Source organism: Myotis lucifugus, unplaced genomic scaffold, assembly GCF_000147115.1.
Source record: "Myotis lucifugus unplaced genomic scaffold, Myoluc2.0 scaffold_12, whole genome shotgun sequence".
Classification (NCBI taxonomy): Eukaryota; Metazoa; Chordata; class Mammalia; order Chiroptera; family Vespertilionidae; genus Myotis; species Myotis lucifugus.
The window spans coordinates 6,804,213-6,828,060 of NW_005871060.1; the positions used below are offsets into that span (position 1 = coordinate 6,804,213).

Consider the following 23,848-nt stretch of genomic DNA (forward strand, 5'->3'; position numbering starts at 1 on the left):
CGCTGATCCTGGTGCGGGGAGCCATATTACCCTTTTACTATATAGGATAGAGGCCCTGGTGCACGGGTGGGGGCCGGCTGGTTTGCCCTGAAGGGTGTCCTGGATCAGGGTGGGGGTCCCCACTGGGGTGCCTGGCCAGTCTGGGTGAGGGGCTGAGGGCTGTTTTCCGGGTGGCGAGTGACTAAAGCTCCCAACCGCTCCTTGTTTTCTTCTTCTTTTTTTTTTTTTTTTTATTCTGGGCCAGCTTTAGCTCTGAGGCCTCACTGCTGAAAACATGGATACAATGTTTCAGTCCGGCTGGGTTTCAGTCCGCCGGTTTCTAGGGTTTTGTTTACCTTCTTATTTGCAACATAGTACATAGTTGCTTAGACTTGCAGTTGAGAGGCCAGCAAGTGAGGCGGGGAACTTTGGAGTCCGCAGCAAGCAAGACTCATGTTCGCTTCCAGCTGCCTGGCTGCCGGCCGCCATCTTGGCTGACAGTTAATTTGCATATACTCCCTGATTAGCCAATGAAAAGGGTAGCGGTCGTACGCTAATTACCATGTTTCTCTTTTATTAGTGTAGATATATACACACACACACACACACACACAGGGTGGAGTAAAAGCAGGTTTACAGTTGTTTGTATGGAAAATGATACAATAATTAATAAATAATAAAACAAGAATAAACTCTGTGCTTCACATTCTCACAACTGTAAACCTACTTTTGTCCCAGCCTGTATATAATATAAAACACCTGATATGATGGTGATGGATTTTCAGTGATGGACACCTGACTTGTTCCAAATCTTGCCTTTCAAACAATGCTGTTTTAATGAAAATAAACTTTGAAATAAACCATTTCTTATATGTGTGGGTGTGATAAATATTGCCAAAGTACCCTCTATAAGAATTTAGCTTTGGATGCTGAATGCACAATACAGTATACAGATGGTGTATTATAGAACTGTACACTTGAAACCTTTATAATTTTATTGATCAATGTCACCTGAATACATTCAATAAAAATATTTAGAAAGAATTACTTTGCCCTTGTACTACCAATGTATGAAAGTTCTGTTTTCTTACCAACAGAACATGTTGTCATACTTACAGAATTTTGCAAGAGCATGTTATCTTTCCACAAATAAATATCACATTGCATTTGCAATTCCAGCAACAAATTTTAAGAATTACATCAAACATAATTGACTGTAAGGCACAGAAGTAGAGGAATACCAAGAAAAATAGGTGAACCATAAGGCAAAGGAGAGATTGTTTTTTTTTAAAGAAGCTCAGCATGTCCAAACCAGCTGTGCAATTAAGTCCTAAGTTGCCTTCTTTCTGCTAATGACTTTGTTCTCCCAGTTACACTTTCTAATTTTAAAAGTCAACTGTAGGGAAAATTATCAAAGTAACTATAAAATAATTTTACTAGGTTGTAAAAAAGTTTCCAAGGTCATTTTATTCAGTATCCCCCATTGTTTTGGTATTATAGATTTAACTATTGTACAGTTTCTTCCAAGGATAAACTTAGGTCCTTTTCACTTTAGTTTTTGAAAACACGAAGGGCCTACTAATTAATTAGGATAAAAGGTTTAAATGGGGCTATTCTAATTATCATCAATTTTCTGTTCTATTGATAATGGCTTATTATACCCTTCTCCTTAAGGTCCAGGTTTTCCCCTAACAAATATTATTATATAGCTACTAGAGGCCTGTTGCACGAAATTCATGCAAGAGTTAGCCTTCCTTCCCCAGGCTACAGCACCAGTTTCCCTCTGGCACCCGGACCCAGGCTTTTCTCTGGATCCAGCTTCATCTGGAATGATGTCCAGTCTAATTAGCATATTAACCTTTTATTATTATTTTTTAAATATATTTTATTGATTTTTTACAGAGAGGAAGGGAGAAGGATAGAGAGTTACAAACATTGATGAGAGAGAAACATCAATCAGCTGCCTCCTGCACACCTCCTATTGGAAATGTGCCCGAAAACAAGGTACATGCCCTTGACCGGGAATCGAACCTGGGACCTTTCAGTCCACAGGCCACTGCTCAGTCCACTGAGCCAAAACGATTAGGGCACCCTTTTATTAATATAGATGACTTTCCCCTCTTCGTATCTTATAACAAGACATAAACTGCAAAAACAATTTTCTTGTTGTTTTCTCTCCTACTGCCATAGACTTTGAATCTTTGGCATTTACCATTCCCTGAGCAGCTGACCTGTCATATTCTAGTTGAGAAATAATAAGTGTTATCAAATGGCATGTATTATTGGATACCAAATACAAGGTCAAGGGCCCAGTAATTGATTGAGAAAGATTATCAAGTGAGCTCAGTTCTCTCCAAATGACTCCTAACCTTGCCCCGGGTCTTTTGTCCAGGATGAGAATGTGACACTTAGTTGGATTCATTTCTCCTGAGAGTTGAGGATCGGGTGAGGAGGGATTTTCCTTGGCTACAACCTATTTGAGTCCCTTGAACAATGTGGATTCTTCCCAAAAATCATTGGCTAAGTCAAAGTTAGAGCCACTCACCAGCACTTGAGAATGAGCAGTGAACTCCTTTTAAAGCCTCAGCTGTTTACAGGCTCCTCCCAAGGGGTCACTGAAGGGTTTGTTTCAAAATATGTTGTATGTGTATTAGTTTTCTTTGACTGCGGCAGCAAATTACCACAAACTTGGTGGTTTGAAAACAACAGACATTTACTCTTTTTTAAATTTTATCTTTATTATTGAAAGTATTATAGATGTTCCTTTTTCCTCCTACTGACCCTCTGTACCCCCCACCTACCCTGCTAGCCCTTCACAGCACTATTGTCTGTGTCCATGGGTAATGCATATATGCATATAAGTCCTTTGTTTGATCTCTTCCCTGAGATTCCTCAGTCTTTACTCTTTGAAATTAATTCTCAGTTCTGTATGTTGGAAGTTCAAAATCAAGGTGTAGGTAGGCCCAGACCCCCTTCAGAGGCTCTAGGAGGGAACTACTTTGGCTTTGTGACTTCCAGCATTTCCTGGCCTGAGACCGTCATTCCAACTTTTGCCTCCATTTCGATTTCGCCCTCTCCTCTGCGTGTTGCCTAGTCTCCCCATCTCTCTGTCATAGGGCTCTTGTGACTGGATTTAAGGTCTACCCAGATAATCCAGGATAACTCTGTCAGAATCCTTAATTTAATCATGTCTGCAGAGGCCTTTTTTCCTGATAAGATAACATTTATAGGTTCCAGGGATCAGGACTTGATATCTATGGGTGGCCATTACTCAGAGTACTGGGCTATATTTAGACATTTTCTAGAACTGCCTTCCACAGTCTTTATTTCAAGGCAGAAGCCTAATTTTGAGATGACGAAATGCCCCATCCAACCTTGCCTCCTTCTGTCATTTTTATTTGCTTTAAAAATATATTCGTATGTTTTTATTATTAAACAAGTAATAGGTGCTCATTATTGAAATTTTTAAAAAATAGGAAAAACTTAGCAAAATAAAACTATGACCTGGCTATTCAAGGATGACCTACATTAACAGTTTCATTTTTTCCTAAGTATTTGGCATCCTCAATATATAATACCTATTACATATATGGTTGATGAATAAACAAATACGTGAATGAATCAATAAATCACACTGTAGCTTCCTCTCACATTAGGAATATACAGGCTTCGGAAGGGAACTTGGGTCAAATTCTATGTCTGTGCTTTACCAGCTGCAGCTACTCAACTTATTTATGCTTCAGCACTCCTTCTGTAAAATAGTTATAATCGTCCCTTCACATAGGGTTTCAGAAGATAACAGTGTACAGCACAGTCCTGGCACATAGTAATTCTCAGTAGAAATTGGCTGTGATGATCCAAGACAGAAAAGGGGGATTTCACTCTGAAGGGAAGAATGTGGAGTAGAAATTGTTGGGGGGATGGATTTTGTATCAACATTTGAGTGTTTTTTTTTCCCCAATTGCAATCTTTCAAAATGGCATGGGACACCTTAAGAAAGGAAATAAGAGATGGTTTGAGCAAGTTCAGAATGCCTTCCGTATTACAGAGATTCATATGTTAGATAAGCCTGAGAAAGGTAATTTCTAAGGTCTCTACACATTTTGAGTGTGATTATAGAATTTTGGTTTTAGAATAATAATCCCTTCCTTTCCCATATATCTAATCTGTTTTTTCCTCCACAGTCAAGGAATTTGCCCATTTTCCAAGGAATCAAAAACATGTAGTCAAATAGAAGTGACTTAAATGTAGCTAGAATGGTGGTGATTATGTTCCCAGGGAAACTGTTAGCGCAGAAGGACTCTGGAAGGAATTTCATGTACTTCTGTTCTGTCCAGAGGGAGAGTTCACAGGGGGTACAGGATCCTTGTGTATGAAAATAAGCGTTAAAAGCTTTTAAATAATTTCATCCAAACACTGTACATACTTTTCTCCATCACAATTAGTGGCATTCTGTTAGCTTCTTAGGATCTGAACATATGTAATATTATGCAAATATTGTTTTAAAATTAAATTGAACCCAGAATGACAAATGCTTCTCAAGTGCTAAGTTTGCAGTTTATAATAAAAAACAGCAAAATGAGACATCTCTATAGAGAGTTTATTTCTATTTATTCAGAAATAACTTCATGCTATTATGTCTGTCATTGTTAATTTAAATAACAGTTGGACAATGTTATGTGTATTACTTGCTCTTATGTGTTTTATTAGCTGAGGAAAAAATAGTACATTGCAAAGTTTGCACATGATATCAATATCATGCTATTTTCTCTAAAAGACAGCTTAAAACAATGTTTAGGTTAGTATTCCCCAGTTTGCACACCAGAATTACTTTGGTTAATTCAGAAATTATACCAATTTGCAAGTTTCCCCTCTCTTGTCTTTCTGGCAGCATCCCAGGTATGAGAGTAAATAATTTCAGAGGGCAAGAAGAAACTTGGTAACTATAAAACTTCAAACTCTTTTCAATAGCAGTCATTGGTTAGAAATAAGAACATAAATTGGGTTAATACTTAAAGATAAAATCCTTAAAGCAGCTTGCATTCATTTGTTCCTTCCCTTTTTTGTTCAAACAAATAGGTTAGGAGTTCACAATGCCAGGCTTTTTGTTAGGTGCTCCGTGAGCTGTATTTTCCTCCTCTATAAAGTGAGAGATACCTATGCCACAGAGTCACTGAGTGAATTAATGATATAATGGCATACTCATTTGTTTAACAATGAATAACATTAGCAATCACCATTATCAACATCGTTATGCTATGCTATATATTATTATGGTTGTTAATTAGAAGTTTGTTTGTTTTGATTAGTCTAGCCTTTCAAACATGATGGTCAGTAAAAATTGACTTCAACATTTCTAATTAGTTTACTCAACTAGATGATAATACTAGCGGATATGTATAGAATCTATACACATAGAATCGCCTCATCATTTGGGGGTTAGAAAAAATGTGGGCCTAAAATATCTTTGAGCCTTCTGGAATAGAAGAAATATATTTTTTGTCAGTATTAAAAATACTAAAAAATCTTTTGTCAGCTAAAATAATCTGTATCAGGCATTTTTCTACAAACTACATGGGTATTAGTCTGTTCACACTTATGAAGTAGGTTCTACCTTTATCCCAATTTAAGGATGAAGAGCCTGCGGAATAGAGAGGATGGGTATCTTGCCTGAAGTCACTTCACCAATGGGTATAGAGTGGGAATCTGAGCCTAGACAGCTCAGCTCCAGAATAGATTTACTGAACACAAACTTCATCATGATTGGTTGATTATTAAGTGGCCAGAGCTCTTTCATAATCATATGTAATGTGTTTTCTTTTCATATTGGGGGCTTATCTGTATTTTTTTTCAGTTTTCTGCCTTCCCTGAGTGATTTTAAAATCCAGAAATGCAAGAAAGGCCATTGTTGGACTTTCTCACTATTATAGTCTCTGTGCCTCGGATAAGGCCTGGTGCATACTAGGTGTTGTTTAATACAAATTTGTTGAATAGATTAATGAAATTGTTTGCGACAAAGAAAAAAATCAAACCAACTTACATAACTCAAATAAACATGGTTGAATAATATTTCTTTCACCTTGCCCTCATTTTATTAAACATCAGTCTATTTGCATTATAAATATGCATATTTTAATGTATATTTTTATATAAGCTCAGACTTCACCTAGTTCCAAGTGATGCTCATAATCATTGTTCATGCTGGAAAGAATATCTCATCATTGTGCTTATGCAACTGACACAACTACTGCACATGAATACATTTTCCAATCCAAATGTCAGAGAATAAGATCACCCTGCTTATTTTCAACATCATCTAGCCTTACCCCCAAGTCCTGTGGTTTGGGTTCGGTGATCTGACACTAACTAGAGATGAGTTTCTTTTCTAGTAGCAATGTTAGCTGAAAACAAAATACTAGTGTGGTTTGAATTCTGTTTCTTTTGCCAACTCTTAGCTGTCAAAGTATAAAATAATTTGTTTAACATAGTATCCCGTTTTCAAACTTTAAAGATTCTTTATAAAAAGGAATAGTCCCCAGGAGGGATAGAAATAAGTATGATTTCATTCTGAATATGCTGATTAATTCTTGACATGTAATTATCACCATATGTATTGAATTCTTATGATAAAGTTTACATCCCTTTTTATTCCCGAGTTTCTTCATTCTGATCATTTGTCGTGAGGCATATTGAACATCATGGGGTAATCTGCTCTTTCTTAGAAAACACAGCGTACTTGTGCCCTGGCTATTTGTCACTTATGATCCCAGCAAGAAATTGATGTCTCCACCTCAAAAGTAGTAATTGGAGGGTTTGTGACAAAGTGTTGCAAAGGTTAATAGAAACTAACAGACAGTGAAAAACATCCTGGGGCTAAAAACAGGGAGGAACCCATTACCACTCTTAGCTCTACAGGAACCTTAAGGAGCCTACAAGTTTAAGGATATGTGGACTAAGGCAGCTGCCCAGGGAACTAGGGCCAAATTGCTGCCTCACATGGAGAAGACAAGTCAATAATTATCTTGTCTTCTGACCTCCTGCTATGGCCTGTCAAACCCAACCTGCAGCCTGTTTTTTTGGAATTTATAAAGAGTTGTCTCCTGAGGTACAGAATAGAGCAATGAGTGGAGGGAAGATCTGGTGGCCTGGGAGGGGGCGGAGCGCGCAGGAGAATTGTTTATTCAGGAGAGTGGCTTGAATTTACTTTATAAAACACATGTACAGTTTAATATCCCAAGCAGAGCCAAAAGGCATAGAATTAAACAGGAGATATATAGACACACATATTCACATACCTGCATTCATAAATGAATATTGTATCTACCTGGAAGGTTCGATGCTATGTTCTAAAACTAAGTTAAATCACAAATTTAATTACTTCACAAGATCATTTAATTAAGTAAAATAAACTTGTAATTGAAAAAACTGATCTTATCACTTTTTATAGAAATCATATAGATTTCAAACCTATATATAAAAGAAAGGTCTTAATTATGCTGAATATTTGCAATGTATTTAGTAATTTTAAAAAATCATTGAAAAATACCAAGAAGCCATGGAAAGTAGGTGCTTCAAGAAAGCATGGTTAATAGTGCTGAAAGCTCCTGGGAAGTCAAGTTCACTGATGATTGAAAATTGTCAAGCATGAAGCTTGTGAGAATCATGTGATTGGAATTATGGGTGCACAAACTAGAGTGCAGTGGATACATACAAGGATATAGATTCAGTGTAGATAACTATGCTAGGCAAGGGGATAAAAAGATGATAGCTGGAGGGGGAGCTGGAGTCTAAATTATTTAATAGGATAAACTTTTAAACATGTCTCAGAACCATGAGAATGATCTGCTAAAGAGAGAGAAATTTAACAGGAAAGAGAACGGATAATTAAGAGAAAGCTATGGTAACATTGACTAAGTTATTTATTGTCTCTGCCTTGGTTTTCACAACTATAGGTGGGGAAAATATACCTACCTCATAAGATTATTCTAACAATTAATAGGTTGATAGAATGTTTAGTAAAAATTTTGGCATGCAGAAATGCATTTAATACATTGGTGCTTAAAATGGATCTAGTACCTAACACTATCTCATACATATTAGATGGTCAACAAGAATTTGTTATATGTTGAATGAATATGATTCTGTTACATGATTTTTGATTAGTTGGGAATATAAATGAGTCAGGTGCATGTTACGATACCCTAGTTATAGATGCACCTTGACTATTCACTGATGATGGTTATCATGATGATACTATTTAATATTTGCCACCTGATGATGTTGATGTTTGGGGCATTTGTGTTCACAGGGTGCCATTTTTCTGCCTGGAAATAAAGTCCTGGAACATCCCTGCAATGAAGAGAGTCCAGGGAAATTCCTTTTTGAAGTAGTTCCAGGTAAGATGGTTTTCTGGTTTGATTGCATTATTGCTGTTCCATATTGGTAAAGGTGAAAACAAGTCAGACAGCCTTTATGATTGAAAATTGTCAAGCATGAAGAGAACATTAATTTGAGGAGGCAAGTATCATATTTGGTTCCTATTTACAGAGATAATGACTCCAGGCTTCAACACTTGATACAAATGAACATTAGCACGCGCACAAACACAAAAAAAACACATGGCTATGTGATTATTGGATATCCATCTGTCCACAGACTCCAGAGTGACCAGAAGTCAAGACACAACATCGCTAAGACACTATTGGAGACAAGTTTCTTGCAATATGAAAATTTTAGCAAGGTATTACAGGTAGACTGCATTGTCCAGCTGATTTACTGCCATAATTTCCTCATAAAATGACATTGTAAAGAAGCCTTTGCTATAAAAACAAAAGAAAGGAAAAAACCTCCTTCAACAACTAACAAAATGTTGCAGTTCTGTACCTCAACTTTGTTCCCAACCAACCACTTCCATATGTTTGGCTTGTAAAGTTGAGGATGCCTCTGCCAAGTTATCAGATCCTGCAGTTAAATTTCTTCAACATCTGTTCATTTTATTTTCTAGTCATCTTCATTCATCCTTCTCAGAGTACCTGGTTTTCACTTAAACCTTTAACTCACCCAGCAACAATTTCTTCAAGGCCATCAGCTACTTTTTGGATGAGTTTTTTAACCCTTCCTTAATCCTTAATGTAAGAAAAAGAGAGGGATGTACTTTTTGTAGCATTGGCTCTGAATGACCCAGTTGATGTGCTATTGACATTGATTTACTCATAGACTAGGGGTGAGTTTTAATTTATTTGGGTGACTAATATGTAATGCATATCAATAAAGCTGGCACAGAGGCAGTCAACAAAATATTTCCCCCAGATTTATAAATGTTGGGAATCTGAAATGTGAAAGCATATTTTTCTCCTCAATGAAAACAGCTGTAGCACTGAGTTCATCTGGCTCACAGTGGAATCCATGACTAAATGTTAATTAATGCAGCTGAAGTGCAGAAAGGTTAGTCAGATGCATTGTGTTATTTGTTTCCCTCCAAGGAGAACATATTGCAAGAAACCTGAATCTTGTTTGCCCTATTAAGAGCTTTTTTATACTGACTTCTTAGTGGAATACTCTGTATGGAACCAAATTCCAGATGTTGCAAAGTCTTTGAAGTATCAGTAGTGGAAATTTCTTTCCCTATTTATCCTCAAACATTAGGGCCCGTTGGCTTTTAAATGAGCCTGGTATTAAACTGACAGCTTTGGCTCTTTATCTCCAATATGATTCTAAAGGTCTACTACTGTGTAGAGATTCCATCTTTCTATTGTTCTGATGTAATATAAATGGATATTGTCAAGACTTCTAGAGACAGCTGTGTCTTCGAGCTCAGGAAGTCACGAAACCTTCCCTCCAAGATTGCTGTTCTAGGGCATGTGTTGCATATGCAGTGCACATGAAATAATGGCTTTTGATGAGCAAAACTTGAGAAGCTCAAGACTCTATGATGTGGAATCTGAAGGTTGTTCTTTCAAAACAAATGAGCCCAGAGCTCATTTGAAAAGATGCTTCCTGAATCATTAGTTCAATATGTGTAGCTTCTAAATTAGGATTTATAATTCTGAAGTGACAAGAGAATTGTGTCAAATGTGTTTCTTTGAAGAGGGATTTGGAAAATCACAGTGAGAATTCAGTGTCTGTGCCATTAATCTTGGTCATTGGGGGTTTATTGGTGGGCCCCTGACATCAGGATGGAATTTCAGGCAAATGCTACTGTATTTGTATGAAATGTGGGGATCTGTATCACATGATTTTTATCAATTTTTGCAAAATCAGGATTACTCAGGAATAGAATGACATGGTTTCTTTTTGCAAATGGGAATGACAAGATGATATTTTCTGAGATATCCAATTGTGAAATAGTTTGATGTGGGGAGCCTGTGAAGTGCAATAGTGATTTCTTTTATCAGAAAGGATAGGAGACAGGAAAGATGGTGAAAATGTGGTCATTGCCATATACAGAATCCTCTTCATACTGAAGGCATATCGTCATAACACATACTTATTCTACATTGCTTTCTCTGTGAAATTCTCTTGATCACCACTTCTAAAAACCCATGCAGCAGATGATGCTTACAGAACCAGCACTATTCCGTCTCTATGGACATGCACCTTAGGCCCAACTACCCAAGGGATAGCCATTAATAGGATACCTTAATCCCACATGCCTATAATGGTATCTAAAAAACTGGTAATAGCCTCCAGGAAGCCCTTTGACAAATATTCTAGTACTATGTACATACACATTTGTGTGAGTGTGTGTGTGTGTGTGTGTGTGTGTGTGTGTACAAGCAGGGTAGGCAAATATAGGTTTATAGTTGTTCATATGGAAGAAGACATGCAGGTTATGATTATTACAATAGCTTTATTTTTTAATATATTTTTATTGATTTCAGAGAGGACAGGAGAGGGAGAAAGAGAAAAATCAATGATAAGAGATAATCATTGATTGGTTGCCTCCTGCACACTGGGGATTGAGCTCACAATCTGGGCATGTGCCCTGACTTGTAACTGAACTGTGACCTCCTGGTTCATAGGTCGACATTCAACCTCTGAGCCATGCAGGTCAGACTACAATAGCTTTATTAATACTGTGCTTCACATACTCACAACTGTAAACCTACTTTTGCCCCACCCTATATATAGAGGGAGAAAGAGAGTTTATGACATGTGTATATATCTTTATAGTTCCCAGATCTTTGTTTTGTTTTTGCTTTAGTCCGAAATATCTTACGATATTAAGCAATCATGGGCAAATAAGAAAACAAGATTTTTCAATAGAATTGGGCATCTTACTACAATTCTATGAGGCAGGCTATATTATTTATTACTTTGGGTAGTATATTTCTGTACAGGCTTTAAGCTTTTGTAAAAACCTACCTGAAAAAAATCTACCATAATTTAGGATTAATTTTTTATAGATTTGCTGTCTCATAAAATGAATTATCTCGTAATAATGCCATGATTTAAAGCATTTCACTTCAATTTTTTTTCCATTTCTCTACTTGTTATTCAAAAAGGAGGTGTTAGCCAAATTGGCATATTTGAATACTTTGCTGTCTGACATGCCAAATTTTAGACTGGATTACATTTTATGCCCAAGTGCTAAGTTTTTGGGAAATGTGGTTGAGAAAAGAATGTTGGCAGCCCTTTAATGTATAGTGCTCAAAGAAAGAGCCTTGCTTCTCTCAAAATGTGTACTGTGGAAGTTTTTCTTGTGATGTTTAAAAAATTAACAGAATAATTAATGGAATGATGATGCCTTAACTTTCTCAGAAGAATAGTCTGTCACACGGAGAAAAGACAATCGTGGTTCAAAGACAGACAGAGACCAGTAGAGAAAGACAAGGGAGTATGTGCTCCAAGGAGTTAGGAACCACACCTTTCTCCCTCATTACTTCATCCCTAACACCTAATACAGCATAATGCAAGGTGCGGAAAAAGGTTGAAGTGTATGTATCTACCAGGTTTATGGAGGAATCTCACTCATATGAATGTTGTTTTCTGTTGTCGTTGTTGATTGGCTACCACTACTGCCAACTCGGTGATGCTGATCCCTTACCTTCTGCTGTGTGGGATCTTTCCATCCCCTAGTGCAGCTAAGACCTCTGTGGCTCTCATGGCTGAAGTGGTGGGCAGCTTCTCACGTTCCTTTTCCCACTTCTCTGCCTTCCTCTCTGATAATGATACTGAGAGAAAGATGGAAGAAGGTAATCTTCCTACCCAAACGCTTCTGCAGGGATAGAGCTCCTTTGCACTGCCTGCTTAGTACACGTCGCCCCAAATGCTGACTCTCATGGAGTGCAGTTGGGGATTTTTCAACATCCCTAGAATTGGAGATGCACCTCACATGGTAGAATGTTCTGTCTTTGGAATGATCTTGTTGGATGGGACAGCAACAAAGGGGCTCAAAGGCCAGCTGCTTTCCTTGTGCCATTCAGCTACCAGGAGTCCCATTACCTGCCAAGTAAGAGCAGTGCAGGCTGTTTCGCTGCTGCTCCTCACTGCACCCACCACCTTGCCCCTGTCTCCATGGAGAGTGAGCTTCAGACCCAGTGGGTTCAGTGGCTTGCCAAGCTTCACACAAGTCTTCAGCTTGGAGAAGTTGTGGGTGACCATTCCAGCACACTTCAAAATTTATGAGCAACTCTCTCATGATTTTCTGATTTGTTCTGTTGGTTGGGAGAAATTCTTTTCCACCTCGTCAAAAAAAATAGTGTTTATCTTGAAAACTGTTGTCTCCAAGCAGCACTTCCTCTTTCCTAGTCTTCCTCTTGTACTAGTCAGGGACAGGAAAATGGGGCTTGGGTTTCTTTGAAATGCCTTCTCTCTATAAACCCTGTAGGGAAGTGGCTTGGCACAACTTCCATTGTTCTTTACAAGTTGGAATGTTAGTTTGTAGCACTTTTTTATTCATATTTAGATCTTACTAATTCCAGGGTAATGGACAGACATTTTTAAAAAATCTATAGCTATCTAAAATCTTCGTCTGGATTCTGGGGAAGTGCATTCTGATGGAGTTATGATCACATGTTTATTAGGGAGTGCTCTCTGAAGATACTTCATCTGTGAGGAAGTGAGGAAAGCAGGGTGGGCAGAGGGAGAGGCTGTCCCATGACATCATTGCAACGGAAGTCTCAGCTGATGGTATGGGGAGCCCTGGAGCTGGGTTGCCCCTCAGAGTTGGTTCTAAAGTGAGGGACCAGACCTGTATCCTGGCATCAGCTGGCCAGCCATTGATTGGAAAGAGGGGAGACAAATAAACTGGGGTGAAGTAGTATTCTATTGCAGTGGAGAACAGTTCCATAAGGGCCTCTGTGAGCCACCAGCAGTCAATATCTCAGCTTCTGGGATTTATTGCATTAAATATCCATTATAGCACCTACAGCTTATCTGTATCCCAGGCAAGTCCTGGCTCTTTGCATGAATCACTTTATTTAACCTTTACTACAATTCTTGGAGGCAGCCTATTGTATTATTTCCATTCCCAAATAAAGAAACTGAGGCACAGAGAAGTAATTTGATCAAGGTAAAATAGCTAACTCCAGCTAGTGAATGTATATGCGTGTGTGTGTGTGTGTGTATGCATGCATCACTGATTTACCTTTCCCAAGGTAAAGCTCCCAGAAATTAAACTAAAGTTTTATATATATAATCTGACTTCAAAATATGAGGTATTAGAATTTTGAGCATAGTTTGTGAAATATGAATATGTGAATATTTTTGTTATTCTTAGTTGAAATGGATATACTTGAATCTCTTCTTAACTTCTCCATTAAGAATGAAATTTCAGCCCTAACTGGTTTGGCTCAGTAGATAGAGCGTCGGCCTGCGGACTGAAGGGTCCCAGGTTCGATTCCAGCTAAGGGCATGTACCTTGGTTGTAGGCACATCCCCAGTTGGAGGTGTGCAGGAGGCAGCTGATCGAAGTTCCTAACTCTCTATCCCTCTCCCTTCCTCTCTGTGAAAAATCAATAAAATTATATATTAAAAAAAAGAATGAGAGTTTTAACACTTGAAGTGAGACTAGGCATTTCATTTATTTGCAGTTATTTTTAGGTTTATGCCTATCATTACAATAGGCACTGGATAAAGATGCCCATTCATAGTGCTTCTGAATGTATGTTCTAAAGCCAAACTATACTGTCATGAAAAAGTGGGGAGAGAAATATACTTGTCCACAGTGTCCTTACTTACATGTGAATAACTATGCCAAAGGAAGAATCTACACCTGTAATTTTTCCCTACAAAAAACCTGATACACTGGGGTTCACTTCTCTTCGTTACAGAACTCACGTTGCAGAAACCGTCTCAGCCTCTTCACCAACTTGCTCCACACACTGGCCAAGTTATCACTCACTATCTAGCCAGCAGCAGACACACCTGTGGGCAATCAGTCCACTGACCTGCATAGATATTATCCAAGCAGAGACCCATTATGAATTTCAAAAGCAATTACCAATATTACAAACTCTCAAAACCCCATTGTGCCCAGTGCCCCAAATCAGTAAGAACTAGAACTTGGAGGTTTTCTCATCTTCTTCCTTCTCCCAAGGAAAGAAAAGAGGAACACACAAGAAAATAGGATGAGGGGTAAAATGTTGGCTATAGAAACAAAGAAAAAAAAGGAATTTTGAAGGGTATTCTAAAGTGATTTTCATCTGCCTGGAAATGAAATTAAGCCCTTCAAAAAAAGTGAAGGTGTCATTTTCCCCACCATTACCCATGACTACACTAATAATTTTCAATAACCTTAGACAATTGCATATTGCTTCTGTAAATTTCACTAACATTTCTTTCATTCTAATTATTTTCCAGAAGAATTTTTAGGAGCTAAATGAAAGGTTAGAGAACATGGATGTCTTTATCTGTCTATCTACCTTTCTCTATATGTAGCTCGTTATCTCTATTTCCTTTGCATCTATTTATTTCATCTATATACACACATGTCTAATATGACAATTTTTCTATTATTCATAATTCCATGCTATATTATTCATCAGTTTTTACTTTTACCTCTCAGATTCAGTTTTCTCCTGATCCTATGATTATAATTTTACAGACCTATTTTATGCATTTACAAAAGAACTCCCTAGACAGAACATTTTATATGTCTGGAGACTGTAAAATTTTTAATTTCCCAAAACCTGAACTGATTAAGATGGTCAGTGCAGCTGTGCTATATAATAGACCAATATTTGTGTTTTTGAGATAATGATGTTACAACAGCAGTTAAAATTTATCATCCACGTCTATATTTGCAACTTCTTCTAGGATGAACAGATAAAGTCATTGGATATATTAATTTTCTGTCACTTAAAAATGTAAACCAGGCCTTGGGTGGTGTTGCTCAGTGGTTAGAAATTAACCCACACATCACAGAGTTGTGGGCTTGATTCCCGGTCAAGAGCATGTCCCTGAGTTGCAAATTCAATTCCCAGCCCCAAACTGGGTGTGCACCATGTTTCTCTCTCTCCCTCCCCTCCTCCTCTCTCTTTCTCCCTCTCTCCCTCTCCCTTCCTTCCTCCCTCCCTTCCTCCCATTCATCTACACTAATAAAAGACAAAGATGCTAATTGACCATAACTTCGCTATGCCCAAGCCACGCCCACCAGCCAATCAGAGCGACTATATGTAAATTAACCCAACCAAGATGGTGATCAGCAGCCACGGAGCTGGAGCCAGGAGGAGGCTTGTTTGCCCCAGCGATGGAGGAAGCCAAGCTTCCCGCCTGCTCTGGCCAGCTGTGGCCTCCGCAAAAGGCAACAAAGTTTCAATTATAGAAGATAAATAAACCCCAGATACTTGCTTCCAGCTAGCCTCCACTGGGAGCTTGGGTGGCTGGGGGCTGTGGCCAGGTGCAAACAGCAATCAGCCCCTCACCCAGGCTGGCCAGGGACCCCAGAAGGACCCTCAACCTTGAAGAAGGTGTGGCCAGCCTGAAAATGACCCTCAGCCCCTTACCCAGGCTGGCCAGGCACCCCAGCAGTACCCCCACCCTGAAGGGGCTGAGGCCAGCCTGCAAGGAGCCATCATCCACTCACCCAGGCTGGCCAGGCACCCCAGCAAGACTCCCTCCCTAACGGGGGTGTGGCCAGCCTGAAAACGGCCCTCAACCCCTAACCCAGGCTGGCCAGGCACTCCAGTGGGGACCCCCCACCCTGAAGGGGGTGTGGCCAGTCTGAAAACGGCCCTCAGCCCCTCACCCAGGCTGGCCAGGCACCCCAGCGGGATCCCCACCCTGATCAAGGACACCCTTCAGGGCAAACCAGTAGGCCCCCACCCATGCACCAGGCCTCTCTCCTATATAATAAAAGGGTAATATGCAAATTGACCCTAACAGCAGAGTGACTGGGAATCACTGGTCCCTATGACACACACTGAACACCAGGGGGCAGACGCTCAATGCAGGAGCTGCCCACTGGTGGTCAGTGCGCTCCCACAGGGGGAGCTCTGCTCAGCCACCAGCCAGGCTGATGGCTGCCAGTACAGTGGTGGTGGTGGGAGCCTCTCCTGCCTCCTCAGCAGCGCTAAGGATGTCTGACTGCAGCTAGGCCTGCTCCCCCCTGTCAAGTGGACATCCCCTGAGGGCTCCCGGGCTGCCAGAGGGATGTCTGACTGCCAGCTTAGGCCCTATCCCCTGGGGAGTGGGCCTAAGCCAGCAGGTGGTCATTCCCCAAGGTGTCCCATACAGGCCATGCTGAGGGACACTCCCAAGTGCACAAATTTTTGTGCACCGGGCCTGTAGTTTTCTATAAAAATCAATGGGAAAAAGATCAGTGGGTGAGGATTAACAACAACAACAACAAAAAAAATGTAAACCAGTATTTGGTGTGTCTATTTTAAATGAAAATGTGGGGGTATTGTAAGTGTTTTAGCATCAACATCATCTTCTTGATCATTAGTTGAATATGCTGCTGGAACATTTACTTTTAGATCACTCTCTTTATCTTATCTTTCTCTTTTGTGTTAGTACAGTAAGTTAAACTCATGCAATTGTATTTGTTATCCAAAGGCAACTATACTTTTTATCTGCCTAAGTCTGTAGACTGCCCTGAAGCTTGTGTTTTTTAAAAGTTCCTTTTTCTTTTTTGCTTAATTTGTGCAAATTATTTAGAGAATGTGAGTAGGAGTTGTTTATGGCATGAAAACATAATTCTATATACACAAGTAGTTCTGAACATGAGTTAAATAAATGCATTGAAAATCAGCATGCTTTAGCTACTATGTATTCTTTCATATAAAAATGCATTTGGGATTTTTTTGCTTCTACATTCCCTTGCTAGTTAAAATGCCTTAAAATATTACATTTAAAAGAGGCTATTAAAATGGTTAAAGAGCATTTAAAATGTTTGCAATCTCTTGAAATTCTGGCTAATTCTTCGTCAACCAGAAGGCATTTGGGGCATTTATAAACCAACTGTAAGTGTGATCTCATGATTGCTCTTATGAGAAATGCTAATGCAGTGTGCTCTCTCATAGCGTTTGTGGGCATGTGGATCTGTGCACATTTAGTTTTATCATTCACTCTACATGCTAGGTCAGGATCAGCAAATATTTTCTGAAAAAGACCAAAGTAAATGTTTCAGCCTTTACAGGCCATAAAGTCTCTATTACAATTATTCAACTTTGTTGTTCTAACATAAACAAATGGGTATGGCCGTGTTCCAATAAAACTTTATTAATGGACACTGACATTTGGATTTTATATAATTTTCAAATCTAAAGAAATATCCTTCTTTTCAGTTTTTTTTTCTAATAGCTTAAAAATGTAAAAAATAGACAGTGGGCTAGATTTAGTCCATAGGCCATAGCTTGTGGACCCCTGTAGTGAGATTAAAAAAAAGCAAACCTATGAAAAGGAGTCTGAGGATACTAATATAAATCACTAATCCTCGCTGGTGCCACCAAAGCCAGAATTAGAGCTCTGAGACAGCCTGTCTCCCCAGGCCATGGCATTACCCCCTGGCTGCCTCAAAATCAGGATGCAGGAGCTGCTTGCCAATCTTTTTATTTAGCAGCTCTATCATTGAATGCTATCTATTTCTTTTCCCCACCAGGATGAACCTAAAAAGTTTTAGCGACCAAACTGAAATTCTCTGTTTAAACCCTGTCATGTCTCATTTAGAACTCTAGATCCTGACCAAAGCTAAAATCTGTTTTATGACCTTTTAAAGAAATGAATACCATTAATAGAATATTGAGTGTGCCTAGCCTGAAAAAAAATCTCCCATACTTTGTCCAGTCCACACAAGTTCATGAAGATATTCGTAAGTATTCTGAGAAGGAAGCATCTTTTGCAAGATCAAATAGCTTGAAGTATCATCAAAACTCTCCTTTTTACAATGTACATACCTTAAAGATCTAAGTATCTTACAGAAAAGGACAGTACTGTGTTCATTGGTAAAACTAACAAATTAATTTTCTCAGAGGGGTGGTTTATTTATCCTACCACGCATTTATTAACATCTCTACCCCTCACCCACCAGTTCTATAACATCCGTATGAAAAACACTCCCTTGGTCCCAGGTTCAATTCCGGTCAAGGGCATGTACCTGGGTTGCGGGCACATCCCCAGTGGGAGATGTGCAGGAGGCGGCTGGTCGATGTTTCTCTCTCATCGATGTTTCTAACTATCTCTCTCCCTTCCTCTCTGTAAAAAATCAATAAAATATATTTTAAAAAAACAACAAAAAAACACTCCCTTAATATTTGTAGTTAATGTTTACAGAAATTGTGTCAGGTCCTGTAGTCTTGTATGTCAGGCTTTATCTACAATGGTTCACTTAATATGACTATACCTGTGATAGATACCATCCTCCTTATTGGTAAACAATGGCACAAACTCGCATTTCTAACAAATGTTAAAACTAAGCTTCACACCTATCTGAGCCCACAAAGCCACCACATGCCACAGATTTCTTATACTAGTAAGAATATGGATAGGCGTATTATCTAGATCCAACAAAGGCCGAAAGTCCAAGACATAAGGATGACAACTGAAGAAATGAAATTAAGGGTTTAAAAGTTCATGTACTCTGCATTTCCTTCCACTCTCATGAGACTCAACATCTTAAAAATTGTTTGTATTCAATTTCTTTCCCATTACATTTAACGCTCTTAAGTAGAAACAATGCCTTCTATCCCCAGTGTCTAGCAGAGTGGCTGTCATTTAGTAGATGCTCAATGCATGCTTATTGACTTAATGAGTAAACTGAACCTCAGTTTATCATCTGTGTAATGATTGTATTGGATTAGACAAAATCAGCTCTTTCTCTCAATGCCTTAGAAAACAAGAAACTAGAGACTTTCATTAATTCACAGACGACACTCCTTAAAAAGTAGTCTGCATTTCCTCATCCTTCATTAATACTAAAACCAATAGTGTCAGTACTTGGGTAGCAGAAGGTGTTTATTTGCATGTTATTTGCTGCAAATGTGATCCTCCTCTCCACTGTGTTTTGTGGCATGGTTTCATTATGCATTCAGAGGCTGTTTGTGTTCACCTGTCTTTTTTATCCAATAATTGGGAAGAAAATAGACAGTAAAGTGCTAGGCAAATATCAGCCACTGTCATTATGAAAAGAGAGTTTCTCCAGGCAGTTCTTTTCCTGTGGTAGGGCTCCTTTGAGCTGTATCTTAGCTAGGGAGAGTGTGTTTGAATGAGTCAATGGCCAGTGGACAGAAAAACCAATAGACTGGAAAGAATCAGGGAATGAGAAAGAGAAAGTACACTTCACAGGAAAAAGAACAGGTGAGTGAGCAGAGAACACACTGATCATGCGGGTGGAGAGAAGCTGGCAGCACTAAGCTGGCATATCACTAAGTCCTGTGCCAACTCTCAGGGAACCAGGGAAGTCCTTTATTTTATTTTATTTTATTTTATTTTATTTTATTTTATTTTATTTTATTTTATTTTGTAATACAAAACTGAGCTGAAGTGATCCTAAAGGTTTCAAAAAGCAAGACCTCAAGGACCATCTGCAACCCAATAATGTGTCCTTGGGGCTTTCGGACTTCCTGGCTTAAGTAAAATAAAAACAAATGAACAAATAGAACAAAAACAGACTCTCATAGAAACAAGAAACAAACGGACGATTGCTACAGGGGAAGGGAGAGGAGGGACAGACGGGTAAGAAAGATGAAGGGGGACATAGTCAATAATATCACACAAAGTGTGATAACTTCGCACGGTGACAGATGGTTACTAGGCTTACTGTGGCAAGCACATCGTAAGATATAAAATGTCGAATCACTATGTTGTATATGTGAAACTAATACAATATCGTACATCAACTATACTTTAATAAAAAAATTTCAATCTAGTAACAAAAAGGTAAGATGAGTTGTGGGTCATATTAATATGATGTTCTAACAAAGTTAGGAGAGAAACCATTGTATCATTTTTATTGCCTTTTCTGTCATAACAAAGTTAGAGGGCAGAATATAATATAAAAGAATTATCTTTGTCTGTTAGTCTCTGGGTTCATATTTCCTGTCCATTTTTCAAATGCTGCTTTTCTTAAAAATGTTCCGTCTTCACACCCTATTATACCAAGCCAAGGAAGGCCTGAGAGGCCCTGGGTCTTGTAGAAATGTAGGGTCCAGCCTGGAATCTCTACTCCTTAAATAAGAAAGCTGGCAACATGAGGCAAAACCACCGAGGATTTATAAAACCCCAATTATCCCAGGTGCTTTGCTAAATACTTTGCCAAATCCCAAACTGTTTTCTTGAGGTCTCTGAGAGTAGAGCAGAAAAGGCCCCTTTTCACAGTGATTTAGAAAGAGAGCTGCCTATGGGAGGAAGGCTAAGAGTTGATGGTGAGAAAGGAACACAGAGAGGGCCTCCCTGGAGGCCAATTAAAGAAGAGGAGAGAGGTCTGAGACGTCTCTGACAGACAGGACTAGGTCAGATCCCAGCTGCGCTGCTGGAGCTAGTTGCTAGGTTCTCCAAGCCACAGTTTCCTCTGAGCAAATATGCAGTAAGAACATCTCCCTCTTCAGGTTGTGCTGAGGATGTAAAGAGACAAGAGTATGGGGATCACTTCGGACTCTGCCTGGCCTGAAGTAAATCTTAGTGATGAGTAGTAACATTTTGGAACAATGGTTTAAATGGTGCTGTGTATAAATAAGTGCTGGATACTGAGTTGTCTTAGATGAAATTATAAATGCAGTAAAATTGAGGAAGCAAAAGGTCAGTGTCAGGGACTAGAATAATCAAGGAAGTCTTCCCAGAGTCAGTGAGTTGGCCCCTGGAATGTAAAGAACCCTCAGGATTTTGATTAGCTGACTATGGTGTGACAAATCACAGGCTGAACAAATATTGGCAGAGGCATGACGGAAGTTCTGAGACTAGACAGGGGTACTAATGGAGTAGGACGGGGATGTGCCAGGGACATGCAGTGTGACTCGCGTGTGTACCTGCCGATCCAGGATGCCATGGAGAGGTGGCCATTTGGTTATTTCTCTGACAGGGACAACTCGGGGGAGCCCTGAGTCCTAGGGAATTTGACAGTGTTCAGACATGAGGCTGCCCCCACATTGGCATTCAGTTAATTTTGTGAAAATATACAGCTAAATACTAATCAATGCTTATATTTCAAACATCGGAGTAATAAATCTAAATTCAAACTTCCATATTACATTCAGTTTCATCAAATCAGCTATGGGTCTAATAAGTCTCACCGACGTCGGAGGACACCAGAGCAGTGGTCGGCAAACTGCGGGTCGGCAAACCGCAGCTCGTGAGCCACATGCGGCTCTTTGGCCCCTTGATTGTGGCTCTTCCACAAAATACCGACTTCTGCGCATGGGCCACGAAGTTTCAATCGCATGTGGTATTTTGTGGAAGAGACACAGTCAAGGGGCCAAAGAGCCGCATGTGGCTTGCGAGCTGTGGTTTACCAACCATGGCTAGAGTATTATTGTGGAGTGGCGCTGGTTTAAGGATCCTCCGGTCCCATACAGAAGGTTTCCCCCTGAGCTCCTACTAACCAGCACTATTTAAAAAATCACATTTTATGTGTCTGTGACAAGAAAGAGGGATTGGTAGAAAGAGTATTTATTAGTTTGCTAGGGCTGCTGCAACACAGAACCAGAGACTGAGGGGCTTAAAAAACAGAAATGTATTTTCTCACCACCTGGAGGCTAGAAGTTCAAGATCAACGTATCAGGAAGATCGTTTTTTTCACTGAGGCCTCTTTGCTTTCTTTGTATATGGCCACTTTCTCCCTGTGTCATCACATGTCTTCTTGCCTCTGTGCCCTTCGGTGTCCTAATTTCTCGTTTCTAGTCAGATTGGATTAGGACTCACCCTCAGGACCTCATTTTAACTTAATTAAAATTAAATGGGGTCTCTAAAGACCCTATTTCTACATGGAGTTAGGATCTGAGGTTCAAGGGGTTAGGACTTCAACATGTACACTTTGGGGAAACACAACTCAGCCCATAACAGAGTATAAAAGGAGATGAGATATCATAGTTCTTCCAAAGGCTTTGCTTTTATATGTATGAAGACTCTTCCTCATGTTTAGTACTGACTACTTGAGCTCCACTCAAAGAAAGAAGTAGCCATTCAGATTTTTCTATTTATACATTAAGCCACAGTGAAGAATTCCACTCAATCTTTTCATACATGTTGGAAAACCTGAATAATTTAGGAAGCAAAGTATTAACTGAGGACACGTGAAATAGAAATGGAGGTTGCCTAGAGAAAGAACAAATATTTTATTTACTTATTTTTAAATATATCTGTATTGATTTCAGAGAGGAAGGGAGAGGGAGAGAGATAAAAACATCAATCATGAGAGAGGATCATTGATAGGCTGCCTCCTGCACTCCCCCCATCAGGGACCAAGCCCACAACCCCGGCATGTTCATAGGTCAGCGCTCAATCACGGAGCCATGCCGGCCAGGCAAGAACAAATGTTTTATATTAGCTAGTCTTTCTGGCACATTTAAATCCTGTCCTTGGATTTAAAAAAAAATCTCCTTAATTTTGTTTTTAGGTTTGTTTTTGTTGTCCTATTTCTAACACTTTGCCTAAAGGAAATAGACTAGACATCTGGCCTTGTGTTGTTATCTTTAGATATTTTGTTTTAAGTCCAGGCTAATTTGTATTTGGGAACAAACTCCTTTCTAAAAGTGGTACACTCGTGCATTCAATACTACTGTGATGTGTTTAGTCGGGGCAAGAAAGCCAAAGGGAGCCCCTGATACATCTTACCCAGTTGCCCAAACCTTCTGTAGTGAATTACCAACTTGTCATTCAGGGTGTAGAAGAGCTAGGAGTATCAAAACAGGCAATTAAGGCTTTAGGAAACGATTAGTGCAGGGGCATGACATAATGTAGGGTTCATTTTTCCAGCACCAATTACATTGTCCTTCACATGACTCATTATTTCTGATGTGTCACTTGCTTACAGGAATCACAGGGGAGATAATGACAGAACTGTGCTGGGGGGCTCTTTGGCTCTCCTCTAAGGGCTGTGATTTGTCACAATGGGCTCTTTGATTGAAAGACAAATAACTCATTTTGATGTGGATGTAACTGATGCAAATCAATTATCATTTGAATCGTTGGTTTATTTTGTATTTTATTTTTTGTCAACCTCTCTCTCCCATAGATAACCTTACTGCCAACTTAATTTTATGGAAATTACCCTGATTTCCTGATACCAAATATACAAAACTACTTACATGTGACATTTGGTCCTCTTTCCCTCTATTACAGCAGAGCGATGCTCCCTTTTCCTAAGTCCAGGCCTTCATCTGTCTTTGCATTCCATCCACTCTGACCTTTTCAGGAGCTATAATCTCTTGATTATACTGTTTCGGTATTGTTATGTAGCTTTATCTTCTTTTTGTATTATTCCCAGGGCATACAG

At 39.3% G+C, this 23,848-nt stretch overlaps 1 protein-coding gene across 6 annotated transcripts in view; it reads left to right on the forward strand.

Moving 5' to 3' along the window:
* ARHGAP24 (Rho GTPase activating protein 24) overlaps positions 1 to 23,848 on the forward strand; it is a 504,222-nt gene that overhangs the window by 238,682 nt on the left and 241,692 nt on the right. For all 6 annotated transcript variants that reach the window (XM_014452034.2, XM_014452035.2, XM_023750393.1 and 3 more), the window contains one exon: positions 8,288 to 8,375. In XM_014452034.2, coding sequence (XP_014307520.1) covers positions 8,288 to 8,375 — 88 coding nt within the window. The remainder of the gene's footprint in view (positions 1 to 8,287; positions 8,376 to 23,848) is intronic.